General features: G+C 45.4%; 1 protein-coding gene across 1 annotated transcript in view; it reads right to left on the bottom strand.

Moving 5' to 3' along the window:
* Sh2d4a (SH2 domain containing 4A) overlaps positions 1–18,985 on the bottom strand; it is a 60,992-nt gene extending 42,007 nt beyond the window's left edge. The window contains exons 1-4 of the mRNA XM_010624916.3: positions 18,749–18,985; positions 14,371–14,752; positions 3,544–3,703; positions 1,969–2,122 (exon numbers count right to left, since the gene is read on the bottom strand). Of these exons, the coding sequence (XP_010623218.1) occupies positions 1,969–2,122; positions 3,544–3,703; positions 14,371–14,551 (495 nt within the window). The 5' untranslated portion in view covers positions 14,552–14,752; positions 18,749–18,985. The remainder of the gene's footprint in view (positions 1–1,968; positions 2,123–3,543; positions 3,704–14,370; positions 14,753–18,748) is intronic.
* Between the last annotated feature and the right edge of the window lie 520 nt (positions 18,986–19,505).

Raw genomic sequence — 19,505 nt, 5'->3', positions numbered from 1 at the left:
AAAAAAAAAAAAAAAAAAAAAAAAAAGACAACTGTCATCAGATTAAGAGTCCACCCTAAATCCAGGATGATCTCATCCTGAAATCCTTAACTTAATTACATTTGCAAAGACCCTATTTCCAAATAAGTTTACATCCTGAGGGTATGGGTGGACATGAATTTTAGGAGACAGTATCCAACCTACTATAGTAACACAGGGCTTAAAATAAAGATGTAAATCTACCATTAAGTGGAGGGTACACATGAGAGACGACAGCCTGCCATCTAAACGTCTGCACTAGCTGGGATCATCATCAGCCTCCTTCAGCATCTGCTGACAAACAGAACTTCAGTGAACATCGTGGGTGATGCTGGCTGATCTTCTCTGATATGGGGAATGATGAAAAGCAGAAGTGTAAAAATCCCTCACCCATTCATTTCCGTATTCTTTGTACCTAAAGATCTCTGAACCCCCTACCCCAACTCTTTCTATTTGCCCTTAAACAGACCTCGAAGGAATAGAGCAATGCAATTCTCCTTGTAATGTGTCATACCCGAAGAGTGACAACCATGGTATCTATTTAGTTTCAGTTTTAATCTTTTGTCCTACTTTTGAAAAAAAACTTACTAGAAAATATCATCATTCAAGCACAAAAGTAAGTATACTTTATTCATGCTCTTGAAGGAGGATTTGTATTGTCATTGTTGTTTCTTTTTAGGTTTTTAGAAAGGGGGCTGCTTAGGAGGGCAATATTAAGCATGGTGAGTATATACCAGGCCTGGGAAAGCTTGGCTGCCTTACTGACCTATGAAGAAAGTCCTCAGGGCTGTCCCTGGGACATAAAACAAAGTTTAGAATTTTGAAATAACTATTTGGAACCTCAACTTTGCAGCACTTAATAAAGCTTCTTTACATGTCTCATATTAATGAGGTGATCAAGAACAAGCGTTAATGTAAGGAGTGACCTGGAGATCCTGTAGACCTCAGTGAAAATAAGACCTTGGGCAGGTTGATCAAGCCTCAGTTTCCTCATCTATAAAATGGACAGATGCAGACGGACTCTACTTCATCATGCTATGAGCACCAAAAGAGACACTCACCAGTCCATTTGTACCTGGCTGTGTAATGCCTCTGGTGCCATATTAATTATAAGAATATTACCAGCCCCATAAAGTAGTCAGGACAGATACTGTATCCCCACTTGACAGCCTCAAAGACATCAAGAGTACACACAGCCAGTGTAACAAGACTGAAGACTGGAAAGGAAGTCACACAACTGCAAATCCCGTTAACTCACAGTGTAATTAAACTTCTGGCAGAAAAAGGCACCTCATAATAGAATTTTTTGTTGTTCTTTCAAACTGTAATCCAAGCAGCAAATTATATTAGAGCTTTCTGAACCACCTGAACCACAAGATAATTTGTTAATAATTCTGAGGATAAAATTGCATGGCATTGGAGAAATAACTGTTCCCCACAATCACAGGCAGAATCCATGAAGCCAAAAAAGACACTGATGTTTTGAGTCTGAAAAAAACAAAAGGGGGCAGGGGCCCTCAATCAGACAATGTAAATCACAAATACGTCAAATCCAGTCCTGTGACCGGGTTTCGAAGTGAAGTTTCACCGGAACACAGCCATACTCACTCATTGTGTTCACAAAGCTTACACTGTTTGCTGTGTGGCCTTCTGGAAACAAAGTTTGTTGGCCTCTGTTATAGAAGACATTTAATGAGGAAAAAATCCGAAACTATTCTTAAATACCAAACTGTATTTCTAGATCCCTTAGCACAAAAGGGGGGGTGCTTTATCTTTTTCATGAGCCAATTCCCCCAAAATGAAATACATGGCAAGACCTTAGGTGTAGGAGATATTTTCCCAGGAAATCCAGATGGAAGTCCTGATTATGCTTACATTTGTCTAACGGCCTCAATGTCTGTGTCTCCCCCATTATGGAATTCTGCACATTTGCATATACACAAGACTCACTTTGGTATTTTCTTCTTTGAAGGTTGGTGCTGGTCTGGATGTTTGCCTCACTTCCTCCTCTGCTGCTCTGTTACACGTGTTATTTGGTGCAGGAAGATTGTAGTACTGTGATTTTGCTTTCAGGCTACTGGTGAATTTGTCAGACTGAGATTTTCTGAGGAGAAATCAGAGCAAAATGAGCAAAAAGTATTTTTTCAGCATAGGCAGCTTTTCCACACCAAATGTCTAATTTTAAACCATGGGGAAACCAGTAACAGATTGGTGACTATACTGCTAATAATCTATCAGGCTCTTTGCTAGGTGTTTAAAGACATGAACTAAATCTTCACAATAACCCTATCAGGAAAACTTTGTTATAGTTGCTTTGTAGAGAAGCTAAAAAAAATCTTATAATTTATCTAATACCTCCCAGGGTCAAAGCCAGGATTTGAACCCAGGTCTGCCCAACTCCCAGTTCAGAAGCTAGGCTGGTAGAGTACAGCATCTTCCTACGATCAACACCAAATCCTCCCATTACCTTCCTGTGTGTATTTACAGTTTAAAATCACAGGAGTTGGGAGCAGCATCACCAGCCCTCAGGGACTAAATAGGTCCTGAATGACTGCTCCAATTTCCATCTTGCCAGCTCAGAGTAGGCTGTCAACACCACTGCCCAGAGCTAGAGGAGGCATCCAAGGGAAGAGGACTTTACAGAGGCCACTCTCTGAGTAGCACAGAGAATCACTGCCTGCCTCAGGGTGCCCTCCGAGACACCTTCTTCTATGTCCAGTTGATTACATCATGTCCCTTTCAAAACCTCACTGTGCAAAGATGATCCTGACCCCTATATCAGGCATTTGAGGTACCTCACAGCATGGTCCTCTGTCTCCTACCACTTGCCCAGGTATATGCTAAATGCTCCAAAGAACTCACCATTACCCCAAAAGCTACTTAAAGTCAAGTTAAGGGGAACTTAATTATGCCAACCTTTCCATCCTGGCCTTCGGTAGCTACAAACTCAGCTCAGAGTTTGCCTCTTATGTGGACTGGAATGATAGACCCCTACCTTGTCTAGGTAACTTCTCTGTCTATACCTTAACCAAAGCTCGCAGTAGAGCCTGCATCAGCTGCAGTCGGAGCTACGTCTTCCTGTTTCTCTTCCTAGACAGGAAGCTCCCTGTTTCTCTTTGAGTTCCTAATGTCTGACACAGCGGGGCAACTAAAGAGCCTGTGTATCCAGCTGCCCACATCCAAGCAATCTTCTTTGGAGGCTTGAAGCTTGGATGCCATTGTAGTTCTTGCTGATGCTCCTGAGGCTTCACTATGACACCCGCACTGTTCTGTAAGAGCAGTGATGATCAGTGGAGAAGCTGCATATTCAGGCAGACTAGCACTGGGATGGCAAGTGGCAAAGGAGCAGCAGACGTGAGAGAATTGTGGGAATAAAGAGAATAGCTGAGCATGTGAAGACACTTCGCAGAAAGATCTAAAATAATTTTCACAGCCCTATGAACCCACCAGACACTGTGAGCCCAGGGCATCTGTGCAGTGTCTGTTAAAATCTGGCCAGTCTCTCACTGGTTTGCAATCCCCTACCTGAACTCCTCCGCTTCCTTCTCTGCTCTCTGCCGCTCCCTCTCAGCAATGATTTCATTGCAGAGCTCGTCGTAGGGTTTGTCCAGGGAGTGCTCGCCCATCACCCAGACCCACACTTCCTTATCAGCTCCCAGTTTCCAATGGACTGATTTGCCATTCTCTGCAAACAAGACAAGATTTGACTTGAACAAATACCTTCATTTATGGAATACTGTTTCCCAGTCACAGAGGCTCTTTAGGGTGGGGGATTAAATGAGGCAAAGCATTTCTAATCTCAGGAATAAGCAGCATTCATAGTAGCAACGGGAGGGGTTGCAGTGAGTACTGGGTGTGATAGACTTATTTGTTTAAAAATATCATGAGTTTGGTTCTTGCTCATGCCCACTTTGAAAGTGAAGATGGTAAAATGGAAAGCATTTAAGGTATGCATTACCCTTCAGGGTACCCTTTAGCACTGGATACCACAACCTCTTAAGCCTAAGTCTAAGAATCTCCCTGTAACCAAGAATTATATGGTTGCTCAGGAGTTTGGTGTTTCCACAGCCAGGCTGCATTGTGTTCAAGTCCTAACCCTACCACCTACTAGTTGTGTGACTTGGGCAAAATATTCAATTTCCCGAAGACTCAATTTCCTCATCAGTAAAATGGGAAGACTAATATCTGCTATCTAGGAATACAGAGAAGACCAGGAAGGCTACGTAACAGAACTTCAATGGAGGTTAACTGCTATCTTCAGCCAGCCTACAATTTACTTATATGGGGGCCTCGAGATTCACACCAACTTGAGAAAAGATAATACTAGCAGGTAGTGTGATACTTGGTGAAGCTACTTAAATAACCCTTGTTTACAACTGGCCTCAAGGGTTGTATTACACTCTAGTCCCTGTGCTCCTAAAAAATAGCCACACAGGGCAGCAGCCCTAAAACCAAAGGAAGGCGGAGTGTGCTTAGGCAAGTCCAAAGCGAGCAAGCTTCAAATCTAAAGGTCCCAGGGTGGACACATTCAAGGTCACTGTGATCCAAAGTTGTCCTAGCTGAGAACTTAAACCAGACAGTGGTGTTGAGTGTGTGATACGGGGTGCCCAACAGGAACACAGAGTTGGCCAGGCTCCACAGTCGGAAGTTTATACTACGGGGATTTTGTCTTGTCTTCTCACACTAGGTGAGACATCAAGGTTTGAGAAGATCAAGGTCTCCGATGAAAATGGCAATGTTTTGTTCACCAATGTCATACTGTTGCCTCAGAGTGAATCCAGATTCCATCTTTCATTTGGGCACATTCTACTCTTCTCAGGGAACTAAGACAGTTCTAAACAGGGCACTCAGGGGAAAAGGAAAATAGACTTCCGTCTCCACTACAAAAGGATGTAAATGTATCATTCACAAGGAGATGTCCCTGCCACTGTTTCCACAAGTGGGGGAAGAGCGATGGATCCCCTGTGCCCTGGAGGGTGGGCCTTGCTGACAGCACTGTTGCAGAAAATGCCAAATGGTTCATTAACTTTTTAAAGTTGTCATACCTCATAAAACTCCCTTTATTATACTCTCTCAGGACACCTCATAGTGTTTTTATTATGTCCACCTCTCAACCTTCACCTAAGTAACTCTATTCATATATATAGAGAGAGATATATCTAGATATATCTCTATATATATATATGGAGAAAGACACTCGAGAGGACAAGGGCACAGTGCCAGGGTAGGCAAAGATGAAGAGCCAAGAGGTTCTGCATCTCAGCTACCACACAGCTTCCAGTGAGCCTTGCAGTGGGCAGGGAGCAGAGACAACTCAGGAAGCCGCCTCACCCAGGGTGGGAGAGAAATCCCAGGACTGCAGATGAGCAGGGGAGGGCACTTAGGAGTTAAGAGCATAGAAGAAAGGCACAGGAGAGAACCAGATTCCAGAAGTTTTAAAAGGAGGGCAGTTGTGAGAGTATAGATAGTGGTGAGAAAAAAGAGAACTAGGTGTAGAAGTCAGACTTAGCCAAGTGCTCAAAAGGGCACAGTCAGGGTAGGCAAAGATGAAGAGCCAAGAGGTTCTGCATCTCAGCTACCACACAGCTTCCAGTGAGCCTTGCAGTGGGCAGGGAGCAGAGACAACTCAGGAAGCCGCCTCACCCAGGGTGGGAGAGAAATCCCAGGACTGCAGATGAGCAGGGGAGGGCACTTAGGAGTTAAGAGCATAGAAGAAAGGCACAGGAGAGAACCAGATTCCAGAAGTTTTAAAAGGAGGGCAGTTGTGAGAGTATAGATAGTGGTGAGAAAAAAGAGAACTAGGTGTAGAAGTCAGACTTAGCCAAGTGCTCAAGGCTGAGCATTTAGCAAGTGGCACTGACAGTAATGTCTGACTCCTCATCTCCAAGAGCTTCTGCAAAGGTCAGAAACTTCACAGAGACTGGGGGAGCTTTAAGGGGTTTCCCACCACTCCCCAAAGTTGCTGGAGGATAAGGAAGCCACTCCAGCAACTCCGACACCCTCTACTTCATTCCAAGATGAGGGAAGGACTATTGAGGACTTTGCTGGAATTCATTCTACATGGGCGAAATGGGGCTTCTAGCATGAGGAAGACGCAGAGCTAGGTGCCCAGATAATAGACCGGGGATCAACGGATAGGGCCATTCTCCCGCAAGCAACCGAGAGCTCAGGAAAGAGCAAGATATCTGGCTCCTTACATAATGATTCCTTATTTGAGGCAGTGAGGTAGATGCAGGCAACAGTTACAGTGAGACCAGCCAGTCATTGCCCTCGGGAAGCTTACATTCTAGTTGGAGAACTTTACTCAAAGACACATAGCTGGATTCAAGGAAGGGCTCACAGATGATGCCAATACTTAGAAACAAACCAAGTGGGGCACAGTGGGGAGTGGGGTGGAAATAGTGACATCAAGAAAATAAATCTGGTTGGAAAGTAAGATAATGAGCTGTTTGGAAATTCAAAATAAATTATTTTTTTATTTTGCTAGAAACCACATGGAGACATTTTGGAGGTATCTGGAATATAGAATAAGAGTTCAGGAGTGAGGTTGAGATTGGCTTTGTGCATTTGGAGACAACTTTCGGCCAGTGGCATAGCTCGGTTCATAAAGAGAATGAAGCGTAGAAGAGCTTGGGAAAGCATATACTTCATTCAGGAGGCAGAAGAAAGGGGAGAGAAATGGGAGACCTGGTTAAAAAATAAACAAATGAATAAGGCAGGACGTTCTGATTTCCAAGACAATGAAATAATGCGAAAGGAGATTGGAAGGGGGTACAACCGAGAGAGAAAGGGTAAGGGGTGGTACGGACTGAGGAGGACCGTGTGCAGCCGTGGACATCGGAGACAGGTGGGGACAGGAGACTGGTGCGGGACAGAAGGGTTGGTGAGAACTGAGGTGGGCGGCAGGAACGTGCTGCGGCAGAGTCTGTCTGTGAGGAGGAAGCAGGATTCAGCCACATGTTCTGCAGAGATCCACCAGGTTCCAAGAACTGCTCCATAGGCCAAATGGGCAGAGAATGGCGTTTAAGAGCAGAAACAGTTGAAAGATTTTCTTCAATAGAAGAAACAGAGGCCGGGCTTACACCTGGGAGAGAGAAAGGATGCTGGTGATCAAGTCAGAGAAATCATGGATAAAATGAGTCAGAGAAAATAGGTAAAAAAGAAAGTATAGAAAACAAGATGAGTAAAGCTCTAGTCTGTGAACAGAGAAGCACATTTTGGCCCCACTGCACCTCCTAAAGGTAAACTACAAGCTGGGCATGGTGGAGCACACCTGGGATCCTAGCACTCAGTGGCTGAGGTAGGAGGATCACCAACCAAGGTCAGCCTGGGCTACATAGTAAGATCATGTCACCAAAAACAAAACAAAAGTTAAAAGAATGATTGTAAGGGGTCCTGATGGGAGAAACACTGAATCCTTTCATGAGTTAACGGCATCCAGGTATCCTGGATTTTCTGCCTACTTCACCTTGAAATTATACACACTCTTAAATTGGAGGACAGGAGGAAGGGACCTCTTCACTGATCTTCTATATAATGATAAGGTCTCTGCCCTGACCCAGTCCTTGATTCATGTCTGTGCACTGCAGTGCTCTCACCTTTGCTGTCTCAGGACTCCTGAAAGGGTCCTTTAGAAAAGGGGGTCAGGCTGCTTAGCACTACACCTGAAAGAACCTCCAAGCAGGGACACTGGATCTACATTTCATTCTACAAAGAAAGCTGCTCTCGGAGACATCATCCCTGCTTGAAACACACGGGAAACCTCTACTGGGACAATATTGTAAAATGTCACATAAAAATGGAGGGGCACAAGTCCTTGGCAAGGAGACGGCTGGGCTATTTAATGTTATAATACAGTTTGATGTTACCCACAGCACTGGTGTCTGGTGTATCCCACGTATGGTTAATGCACAGGTATGCAAGAGGGAGACGGCCAGTTGTTGGTAGGGACCACATCCTTGGGCATGGTGAGGGCCAGCCTCAGGCCACAAAACTAAGACTGCCCCTCGGAATCAGGAACCTGGTCTCACTATGACCAGACCTCACTCAGAAGAAGAACCGTAGTAGAGTGTGTGTGTAGAGTCAGAGAGGGAGAGAGATCAAGAGAAAGGAAGAGGACCTTTCACTCTTCCCATGCGGAGAAGACCAAGGATTGAGTACACAAAACCAGACAGAATTAACACCAGTAGCCTCATATGACACATCAGCAACTGTGGTAATGATGTCACATGTTACAGCGACCCTTTTTTGAAGGACTGGTTCCACAACCCTCTGTGGATACCAAACTCCAAAATCTTGGATAGGCTGGAGCTACAGCTCAGTGGTGGAGCAGTTGTTTAGCATGGACAAAGTCCTGGGTGATATCTCCAGCACTGAAAAATAACTACACAAATTAAATAAATAAATAGGTACTCAGTGCTCTTGTATAACCTGATGCATTGTTTACCCAGAACCTACGCTCAACCCCCAGGATACTTAAATCATCTCTAGATGACCTTTTGCCTAATTCAGTACAAATACTATGCAAATAGTGCATTTGTAAAGGAATGACAAGGAAAAATAAAGTCTGTACATGTTCAGCACAGGCAATTTAAAAAAATATTTTCTATTCTAATTAAACTCATAATGTGTAACCCAATGATACAAAGGGCTGATTGTAAATATAATGGAGGTCTCACCAGTGCTGATATAAGTACAGCACCCACCGATAACAAGGTTACTAAAATATTGACTGACTTCCATTAACCACCACCCCAATGTGCCAAGCAGTGACTTCCATTCCTCTGGCCCATCTGTTAGAAACCCACGGCCTAGAACTGATCCAGGAACCAAAAGATGCATGCTCGCTGAGAGGGTCCCCAGGACCCCAGTGCCATTCCCACATCTCTTCTGACTGCTTGATGCCTGTGCCACACCTGTCACTAAAGAGCACCCTTGGGCCATTATTAACCCTATTTTATGATCAGGGCACTGGAGCACAAGGAAATTAAAGAACTTGCCTAGGATCCCAGGGCTACTAAATATTAGGATCAGAATTCCAACTGGTCTTTGAGACTGCAAAACCTGGGCTTAGGGCATCATTATAATGTGTCCTCCCAACTGAGACACTGCACAAAAAGGGAGCCAAGCAAAAGGGATACTGAGACAGAAAATGTAAACAGGATTCTGCTGGGTAGGCTGAGCTGTAGGATCATGGTCATGTTCTTCCCATCCCAGAGGGACAGGGATGAGGCAGGGAATGAAAAGGCTATTTCTAGCCCTGTGCTCTTTTCAGGACTTGCTCAAATTACTTATGACTAGTTTTCCCCACTGTTTGCTTCATTTGCTAACCTGGGTATCAATCCTGGCATTATTAGCACCAAAGTCAATCTGCAAAAATTTTTAATAATTTTTATGCTTATTTCAGAGACAATAAGAAGTTCAGGAAGCTGCAGGGTACTCCCCTTCTGGGAGGCCAGTGGTGGCCTGATAAATGAGACCCTCAATAGAATAGTAGAAGGAACCACTAGATCAGAGGGAGGGATCAGCTGAGTCCATGGGGCTCAGGACCGAAGGGGATAAGCTCAGTTATTAGCCAGAAATGGTTATTTAGAGTTCAGCGAGACAGGCACTAAAGCAGGGGGCAAGAAGTCCGGTGCAGTGGTACAGAACAGACTTGGCAGGGAGCTGGACCTCAGTTCAAATCCTGCTTCCAACATTGACTCATAAAATTGCATCTGTAGTTTTTTGTTTTCTTCTGGTACTGGGGGCTTGACTTCAGGGCCTTTGCACTAAGCTCCTCTGCAGTCCTTTCATATATTTCTTTTTAAATGTTGAGACAAGGTCTCACTAAGTCACTGAGTTGCCCAGGTTGGGCTCAAACTTGCAATCCTTCTGCCTCAGCCTCCCAGGTGCTGGGATTACAGGTATAGGCCACCACACCTGGCAAGTTGATTTTCTCATTTGTAGTAGTAAAGGAGACAACACTTATCTCCCCCGATTCTGGTGAAGATTAAATCAAGTAACATAAATGCAAAGCTAACATAAATGGGATGTACTAATAGACCAACCAGTTGGCAGGAGGAAAGCTCTGTGGATTGGATAGCAAGAAAAATCTGTAGGACTTAGTGACTAGGTAGGAGGGTGAGGGTCAGGGCATAAGCAGAGTGGCTCCTGGGTTGCTGGATTCAGGGACTAGGGATAGAGCAGTGTTTCCCATCAAGACAGCACAAGAGGCGGGACCAGAGGGTGGCAGGGGGCAACAGGGAAAGCTGGGGTAGTACTGGACCGTCTGATTTTGCAACAGGTTTGCAGGGCACCTGGGCCATCTAGCAAAAATGCTCCCTAGATAATTGACACTGAGACCGAAGCTTGGGTGAGAGGCCTCATTGCCCATATGGGCTAGAGTCGCCAGCATGTAAGTGGCGTTTGATCTCGGGAGACAGAAGAGTTGCCCCTGGGAGACAACATAGACTCTTAATCTTCACCAGGGGCCTGTGAAGCCCTGGGAGTCTGGGCATGAATAGCAAGACCTGTTAAATGTGACACAAAGTGTTTTCTGCGTGCATTTTCCTGTACACTTCCAAGTTTCCTGTACATTTCCAAGAGTCTATGAGCAAGCTGCCACCCCCAACCCCATGGGAAAGTTACAGACTACCAGGGTAGGGGGCGTCACAGATATATAGTCAGAGATGAAAAGGAAAGAGGGCAAGAAGAAGAGACCCATGAGGAAGACCAAAAGAGAAGCTGAGAAGCATTTTCATAAAGTCAGATGAAGCTGCTGAAAGGAGAAGTCCAGAACTAACTCACCCCCGAGCCTGGGATGCTGCCTGTCTCGTCACAAGCCCAGCGTCCAAGAGAGGACAGAGAGGACGGGAGGAGGACGTAGACACTGCTGGTGTGGCACAAACCAAGAGCTTCATCGTTTCTGTCATGAAGAGGGAAGGCTCTGCATAAAGGAACTTGCCTCTGGTAACAATGAGAACCCAGAAAATGAAGGTTCAAAAGTCTGATTCTGTCTTAAGGGCACACAACAAAACACAGGCCCTCCTTCACCCAGCACAGCTACCGGATCCCAATCTGTTGCATTAGATCCCATTAATTCAACTGAGACCCAGAGAAATCTCTCTCTCTCTCTCTCTCTCTCTCTCTCTCTCTCTCTCTCTCACACACACACACACACACACACACACACACACACACACACACACACACACGGACCCAAGTTCGATCCCCCGTACCTAAAAAATTTTTTAAAAAGAGGTGCTAGGATGCCCTCTGTAAGTGACAGTCTTCTGTTTGTGTTACCCAATAAAGACACACAGGGAAAAGGCTCCATGACAGGTCCCCAACACAAGCACGTGTGTTAGACATATGCCAGGCACCTTCAGACAACAGTAGCTTATTAAGCCCCAGCTAAACTTCCCAGGTAGCATACTTGCTCAGCGTATCAGCTTTGGGAGAATCAGCCTCAGTATCTGTTTGAGTTCTCAAGTACCAGTTCTTTTCCCTGGGCAAGGGAGTGAGTGGCCCTGAGCTTCACTTTTCTTGTTGATTAAATGTAAATAGTAAGTCACACTTCAGGCTTGGCTGTTATTGCTTAATGAGATAATATATTAAAGCAATCAGCTAAGAGTCCAATACACAGCTTAATAAATGCTAGCTGAAGCAACCATTATCGACAGAATTACCCTGTCTAAATGTGAACCACATCCCTAATTATAACTTTCCTAGTAGCCACACTGAAAAAATGAAAGAAACAGAAATTAATTTTAATAATAGATTCTGCTTTACCCACTACATCCTCAATATTATCGTTTCAGGACATAATAAATGCATAATTATCAGTGTGGTTTTTACTTTCTTCCCACCAGGTCCTTGAAACCCAGCAGCTACACATGTGGCCCACCTCAGCTCAGACACAGCCACGGGGTCAGCAGCCTTGTGGCCAATGGCACCAGGCAGCCAGGGCCCTCTAGCTGCTCACTCACAAGCACAGGAGCTCTGTGGCACTCTCCCACTGTAAGAATCACATTCCCCCACTACAGAAGTCAGAAATGATCGGCTCTCTGACTGGCTAAATCCACCCTCCTGCTTGTTTTCCAGCCTCTCCCACACAAGCCCGATTACTAAGCAAGAGCCTCGTTCCTGTGTCACGCAGTACACAAACACTGTGTGATGCTCCCTGAAATTTCACCATAGTTGCCTATTTACAGAGGGGGGAAGAGAAGACCAGCTGACAGTGAAAGAACTTCCAAGAGACAAGCAGAAAGGTGTAAAGAAATGAGGGATGGACATACGCTATACTTAGTGAAAATGACAACCTCCAAAGCCATAACGTGGTGGCTACCAACTGCTAAGAAAAAACAGAATTTAGCTCGGAACAAGCCAGGGGTTGCGGAAAGACTGGGCGGGCAGAAAGCCCAGATGTGAAAGGAGGAAATGCACACAGGGAGGTCTCAGCACCCAAAGGTCACAGGCTTAGTAGGTCCCTAGCTCAGCACCTCCAGGCAGCACCAGCCAGGTTGGGCTGTCTGAGGCTTTACTCCAAAGCAGAGGAAGACAGAAGAATAAAGTAGTGCACTGTGTTTAGGGGAAGTGGGAGAAACCCATTCTTTTTTCTGCCATCAGAAGAGGAGTTGGTTTAATGCAAGCTACATTTTCCAAATGTTAACAGAGTTAAGGGGGTAATCAACTTTTGACCCCAAACAGTGATATTAACTGTCACCGCATTATATTAGCATACTTTGTTCCTTATCATTTAACTGTAAAAATATCTTTCCTGAGAGATAGATTCACAACTCTACAAGGGAAAAATTTAAGCCAGGAAACTGAAATTTTTATCTTATCACAAGTAGAGCAATTTAGCAAGCACAAGAAGCCCTCAGTCTAATGAAGGGCTATGGCCATTGACTGTAGGGGCAAAAATCTTTAGCTTTCCCCCATCCCCAAGGTCACCCCACCACATCAACATGTTATGTTTGCAATGAACGTGGTGCCCAAGGGGACCCAGCTATATCTGATAAGCTCTAACTAAGGAATGTGAGGGGGTGTGAGAATCAGTTTGAAAAGACAAAAGGGTTATGCTTCAGGCTGGACATATTACTTAGTAAAGGAAAATTCTATTTTGGAGAGTACTATATGAAATCAGACAGATCTAGGCATGTATCGGTGGGACTTTGCAACATTACTGCTATCTGCCCTGGGTTTCTTCATCTATAAAGTTGGTTAATAAAAACTGACTTTGTAGAAACTGTGCAAAGACTAATTAATGCATAGTGCTTCACAGAAACACCGAAACATCAGCAGAAGCCGTGAATACAGATATCCACTTTATATTATAATACAATAAGAAATGAGATGCTCATGTTTCTTTCCTAATCAGTATAAAAGCTTCATTGAAAAAAAGCCTGAGTGAAAGACAGTGTAAGGCGAAGGTGACTACACTGACCTTCAATTTGAACTTGTGTGCATACCAAGTATGCAAATAAGATTTATTTTTCTCAGTCTCTGAAAACCGGAGTGATTTTATAAACTTTTACCTTTCTTTGTTCAATCAAAAATAAGAAGAAATTGGTCTTCAGTGCCTCTGTAACCAACCTCAGAAGCCACACAGTTTTAACAACTTAGTGGGTCACCCATGAGAGAACGCGTGTCTGGGACAGGGGGTGGTGAGTAGGAAGGGAGAAGGGTTTGTGTGTGCTTTTCACTATCTGTTCCTGTGTACTGCAGATCCTTGTGTACAAGGTATCCCTCCCTCGTGGCCACAGAGAAACCCTCTGAAACAACAGGGATTCCTTCAGTCACAAAGGAGTACATTTGGAAAATGCAGTCCCCCTAAAAAAATATTACCAAACTTTCCCTTACAGCAGCTCCTTACAGGGCGTACTCCCTGAAATGGATAACATACAATCTCTCGAGATCTAAGGGATGCAAATGCAATGACTGTAAAGACGCTGATATAAATACGCTGAGGCTCTACAACAATATGGAGGGAGGGACCCTTCTTAATTTAATACCCCTCAGGTCAAACCCCAGAGGAGACTGGGGGTATAACCCAGGGCCTCGCACATGCTCAGCAAGCACTCTACTACTGAACTACATCCCCGGTCCCTAGAAGTGACGTCTGACTGCAGTTGAAGGTCAGTCTGGTTTCAAGGAAGAGATTTGCATTTGGCCATGCAACTCCAGGGCAAGTTATGTGCTCACCTGTACATGCAGCCTTCAAGTGGATAAACTGCACTACGTTTGTCTCAATACCATTCAGTATTCATCTACCAAATTCCAACGCACACCTGGCTAGCTTGTGCTGGTGTGAAGTGTTACAAGCCCGGATCTGTCCCGCTAACACAGCAGAGCTGTGGCTAGGTTTACCTTTCTTTGGTCTGGATTTCACTGGCACAGACTCCTTTCTTTCCATGGCTGCTTCTCTTTCTTTCCATCGCCGGATCTGTTCTTCTCGCATCTTGAAGAACAGGATCTGTTTCTGCTCTTCACTGAGTTCCGCCAGTAGGTCAGGATCTATGTACATCTCCGACAGTATCTGTCTCAACATCTTAGCAGGTCAAGAGGCTTTTACACCTGTGGCAAAAGTTCCTGAAAATGGCGTGCAGATGTGCTCCGCCCAAGCTGGCACTTGGGCGCCTCCACAGACTTTCCTGGGGACTCACGACCCCGCAATCTGGACTGATTCTGGGACAGTAATTCTGCAAACTGACTCCTGGGAGCTGTCACCAAACACCCTTGCTCCAGGAACCTGCAAAGAGCAACAACCCAAATCAGTCAGCATTAAAATGCAAAGAAGCTGGGCAGACACGGGCTTCTACATAAAGCTTGGAGGAAACACAGTATCGTTTTTCATTTCAGGGGGAAAGAGAAGAAAAGCCGAGGTACACTTTCTTAAGAGTTTGTGTAACCTCTATCCTATAATTTCCAAAGATACTTTATCAAAAACACAGAACAAACCCTAACTTTATACAGGTCAATCTCAGGGAAACAAAAATTCAACAGAGGTTTGGCATTCTCCCAACTGATCAAACACATTATTACCTCAGATCCTACAAAACCGCCACCAACTGTACGGCTGAAAAAAAAAAAGTCACAGGAAGAAATTAAAAAGCTCTCTGCAAACAACCTATTTCAAAAGAAAACACTATTTGTGAGATTTCACACTGGCACTTATCCTAAGCCAAACCAACCCAGAGCCCTGCTCAAAGGATATAAAAACAGAAATAAAAATTAGACCACTGTGCAATTTTTTGCATTTTCCTTAAAAGTAGTGCTAAAAAGATGCAATGGTGAGCTTTCACCTTCACAAAAGCACACCACACTTTGCAGGCAAACTACTAAAACCATGCGAGTGGAGCAGGTGCAGAAGAGAACATTCACGTGTTCTGGAAGCGCACCAGGTTTTAAGCACACCTCTTCTAGATAACCTAATTTAATAAAATCTAAATTTACAGATCAGATACACTGGGGGAAGGAAGAGGACATGAGGTTCGTAGCAAAGGATTTCTTATTTCAAAAAGTTTACTAGAAAGTTCATCTCAAAAGATGCTATGGATGTGGGAATACATGGTAGTTTCAGAGGTGGGGGTAGAGGTAAGGGTAGGGGCAGCAAGCCCACTAGCTGTCATTCTGCTTTACACATTTCTACTTGTTTCAGTTTTTTTTTTAAAAAAACCTTCATTCTTGTATTATAGAAACGAAATTATATTTATGCTTCCTTTCTGGAAACAAAAGGTATTTTATTTGTTTTTATGCCACAGGTCATACAGAAGTCTTGCCATGACTCAGGATCGCCCGTGTTCTAAGAATTCCACAACTAATTTGGTGTTGACGAAGCTTCAGTAATCTCACGGTCTAGCCACACCCTCCCAAATGCCTTGCTTCTCTATGCTGAATCCATACACTCTTAAACACGAGGCTGACTAGTCCCTCAGCCACACCACGCCCACAGTGGCTTTGGCTCCTCATGTTTCTTTCACTTTGTCATACAGCTGTGTTTTCAACACTCCCATCAGCACCGGGGCGCTTTACCTTCCCTTCTTTCTCATCTTTGCACAGTTGCTTCTCACAATCTTTTGAGATGGGCAAGCTCAGTAGGCAGGGACCAGAGAGCTTTGCTATGTCACTGACACTACATTCCTCCTTCCCGCACCCTATACTCTCCGTAGCATTTGACTACCAGTATTCACATGGAACAAAATAATGAGAGAACATTTTTAAAAAAAAATAAAAGCGGTAACCCTGACTCAGTCAATCATGACCTGCCCAGGCCCTCTGTCTTATGTCATATTTTGCTTTGGAATGACCCTCAAAAGCTTCCACAACCCAGAAGTGACGTCTGGTAATGATTTCCTGGCATACTGGTTCTAAGCAAAGTGAATGACTCCTTGACATTCAAAGACTCATTCTTATGTGGGCACCTTCCATGGCTGCAATGGCTGACGCCTGCAGGAATAAAGCAGGGCAGAAAATGAGTGACCAGTGAGGTGTGAGGCTGCTTCTTTGCTCCCCACTTTGAGTGGGGTGAATCCTACTCCAGGGGTGGGTAGTTAAAACCGAACATCCTTCAAGGGCCCCATTCACACTGCTCCCCTCCCCCTTGCCAGAGCAACCCTAGTGACAAAGCCAACACTTCCTGTGCCAGGCGCCCCCTCGAGTACTTCATATGCCTTACTCCCTGCATCCTGGCAGCAGCGCTCAGGTTCAATCCCATTTCACAAAGGTGGCAGAGGGAGCCCAGGGGATGATTAGCTGGGATGAGGCAGAGATGGGCAGCTTGAAATGGCAACTGTGTTGCTGTAGCCCACAGCACAGAAGGCTTTTTTTGTGTCTTGGACCCAGAAGCAGTGCATCATCACTTTGTGGGGTCCCATGTGAACTTTCAGAAGGAAAAGCAGCAAATCCCCATGGCAAGGAACACTTAACTCAGAGGGCACTTAACTCAAGTGCCTCTCAGGGGTAACAGCCTCAACCTGGTCAACTGCAGGTAAGTTCCTAAGTATCAAAACAGCCCAGCCAAGAAGGACAGCAGGGCTCTAGATGGCCACAGTGGCCCTGGAGCAGATGTTTATTCACCAGGCACTTATTCCTCTGGTGTCCCTTGGCTACCAAGCACCTGGAACAGAACAAATGGTACAGTGCTGTGGGGAATAATTCCATGGCACCTCTGTGACAAAACACCCAAGCTCTTCCAGTTTTCATTTTGCTTTATTTCTCCTTTTGTAGCAAACATGGCTTTCTAGCGTTAAAATGAACTAGTCAATCTTGAAGAAAAGACACAGGTGTCCTCAGGAAATACCCAGGCAACCCACCAACTGTCCGTGTCCAGGCTGCTGGGTATGCATGCCACTCTGTGCCTGAGATTCCACCTGGTGTGAAGGAACTCTTCCCTCCATGGCAAAATGTACCTCAGGGCAACGTGCCTGCAGGGAAACTAACCAGCAGGACTGCACCTTGGGCTCCCACAAGCTGTATGTCTTTGGGCTGTCACTTCACAGCCTTGGGGCTACGTTTCCCCTTCTATGAACCTAAGCCCAGTTCAGTCTGAGAAGCTACACATCTGTTGGTTATATAATAGAATCCAATGTGAAGTTATGAGGACAACAGAGCCAAAGAGAAATGAGGAAATTAACCAGGGTTTTTCCCACTCTCACTCCCTAACTGGACAAACAATCACAGCCAGTGCTGATTCACTCTCCAATTCATACCCCTTCCGATTCACTAAGCACAGCAAACTTCCAGTTATTCCAGAGCCAATAAAAAGAAAAGCTCAGCTAACTTGGCTTTCTTCTTCTATGGCCCCTTTCTTAAAAGAGAGAAAAAACAAGCAACAAGGCTACACCTGCAGTTTATTCCAAAAACCAATTTGTAAAGCGCCATAGGGCCAGTTAAGTTTTCCACAATACCCACACATCTGACCTGATTTCACACCTTCCACAGCCTCTGTTCTACAATGGTGTTTTTAATAAATCCAAAACCTAAAAAAAATAAAAAGTTCTGAGATACAGCCTAAATCATAAAAAATTGAAGTATGGGTGGTATATTTTTTAAGTTAATAATATAGTTTGAATTGTGATTTTTTTTTAAAACAGCCATTTCTGGAGCTGGGGATTTAGCTCAGTGGTTCCATCCCCTGCCTACAAACACAAGGTCCTCAGTTCGATCCCTGATACCAAAAACAAACAAAAAAACCCCAGAACTGCCAGTGCTGTTTTTAGACTTTCATTTACTTTATTTTTTTGGTGGAGGGGTACCAGGGATTGAACTCAGGTCCTTGTGCTTGCAAGGCAGGCCACCAAACCAGAGCTAAATCCCCCACCCCTCATTTACTTTATTTAAATTAATTTTATTAAGCAATCTGCAAAAGGGCTGTTTGAGGATAAAATGAATTAGCAGGGAGGACTGCAATTTGCTAAATTTTGCAACTATGAATCATTCTTCAGAAATATGAAATTACTCCATCTGCATATTTATCTAGAAAATTCCACTTTTGTGCCATTCTATGCCTAACTATGCCTTCTGCTTATTCAATTAAAAAATTGTATCCACGTTGTTTCTTTTACACAAGCAATCAAATGCAAGCATTTGCGTAGGCAAAGAGAATCTTTGCTTAGAAAGAGGCAGGTGCCACCTTGCTTCTGTGACACCCTATAGAAAAGAGACCCCTCAGAAAACATACAAACTGTGGCTCTTTAGAGCACCCGCGAACTCAGAAGAAAGGTCGGAAGAGCTCAAGGGTGCTCACTTAGTTGAGGAAGGCCATGGTCCGACTGGCTTGGGCGCCTTTCTGTGTCAGTCTTCAGCCGGTCCACAGCAGGGCAGTGCGGTTATACCCATTGCTCCCACCGTGCCCAGGCCCCGCGTGGGGGCGCCCCTGGTGCTTTCTCGGGGAAGGCGCCCGGGAATGCAGCACAGGCAGAAACCGGTTCCCAGGATCTCCGCCTGGCAGGCCACATGGCCTTACGCCGTGAGTGTGCCCGCGCTCGCTTGCAGGTCCACCTGCCGGAATAGGTACCGGCTGTTGCGCGCGAAGGGCCCAGCGCACACAGAGGACGCGGAAGGCTGCGACAGAAGGGCGACGCGCAGCCGGACGCTCAGTTATTACTGCCGTCTAGAAACCCCAGACTACTCAGACCCTCCCAGGCGGCCACGTGGGCTGCCCAGCTCTCTGCCCTGCCCGGACTGAGCAAGCGCCGCGCCCAGATCGCAAACTTGCCCGGAGCACGCCGAGGCCCCTCTTCCTTCGGAGGCTCCTGCCCCGCTCGCCCAGCACCCAGACACCAGACACCGACGCTCAGTTATTACTGCCGTCTAGAAACCCCAGACTACTCAGACCCTCCCAGGCGGCCACGTGGGCTGCCCAGCTCTCTGCCCTGCCCGGACTGAGCAAGCGCCGCGCCCAGATCGCAAACTTGCCCGGAGCACGCCGAGGCCCCTCTTCCTTCGGAGGCTCCTGCCCCGCTCGCCCAGCACCCAGACACCAGACACCGACCACCGACACC

This window comes from Fukomys damarensis, unplaced genomic scaffold (assembly GCF_012274545.1).
Source record: "Fukomys damarensis isolate Sample0158 unplaced genomic scaffold, DMR_v1.0_HiC HiC_scaffold_18, whole genome shotgun sequence".
Taxonomy (NCBI): Eukaryota; Metazoa; Chordata; class Mammalia; order Rodentia; family Bathyergidae; genus Fukomys; species Fukomys damarensis.
The sequence above is the reverse complement of the archived record's forward strand: the minus strand, read 5'-3'. Positions and strand labels throughout refer to the sequence as shown.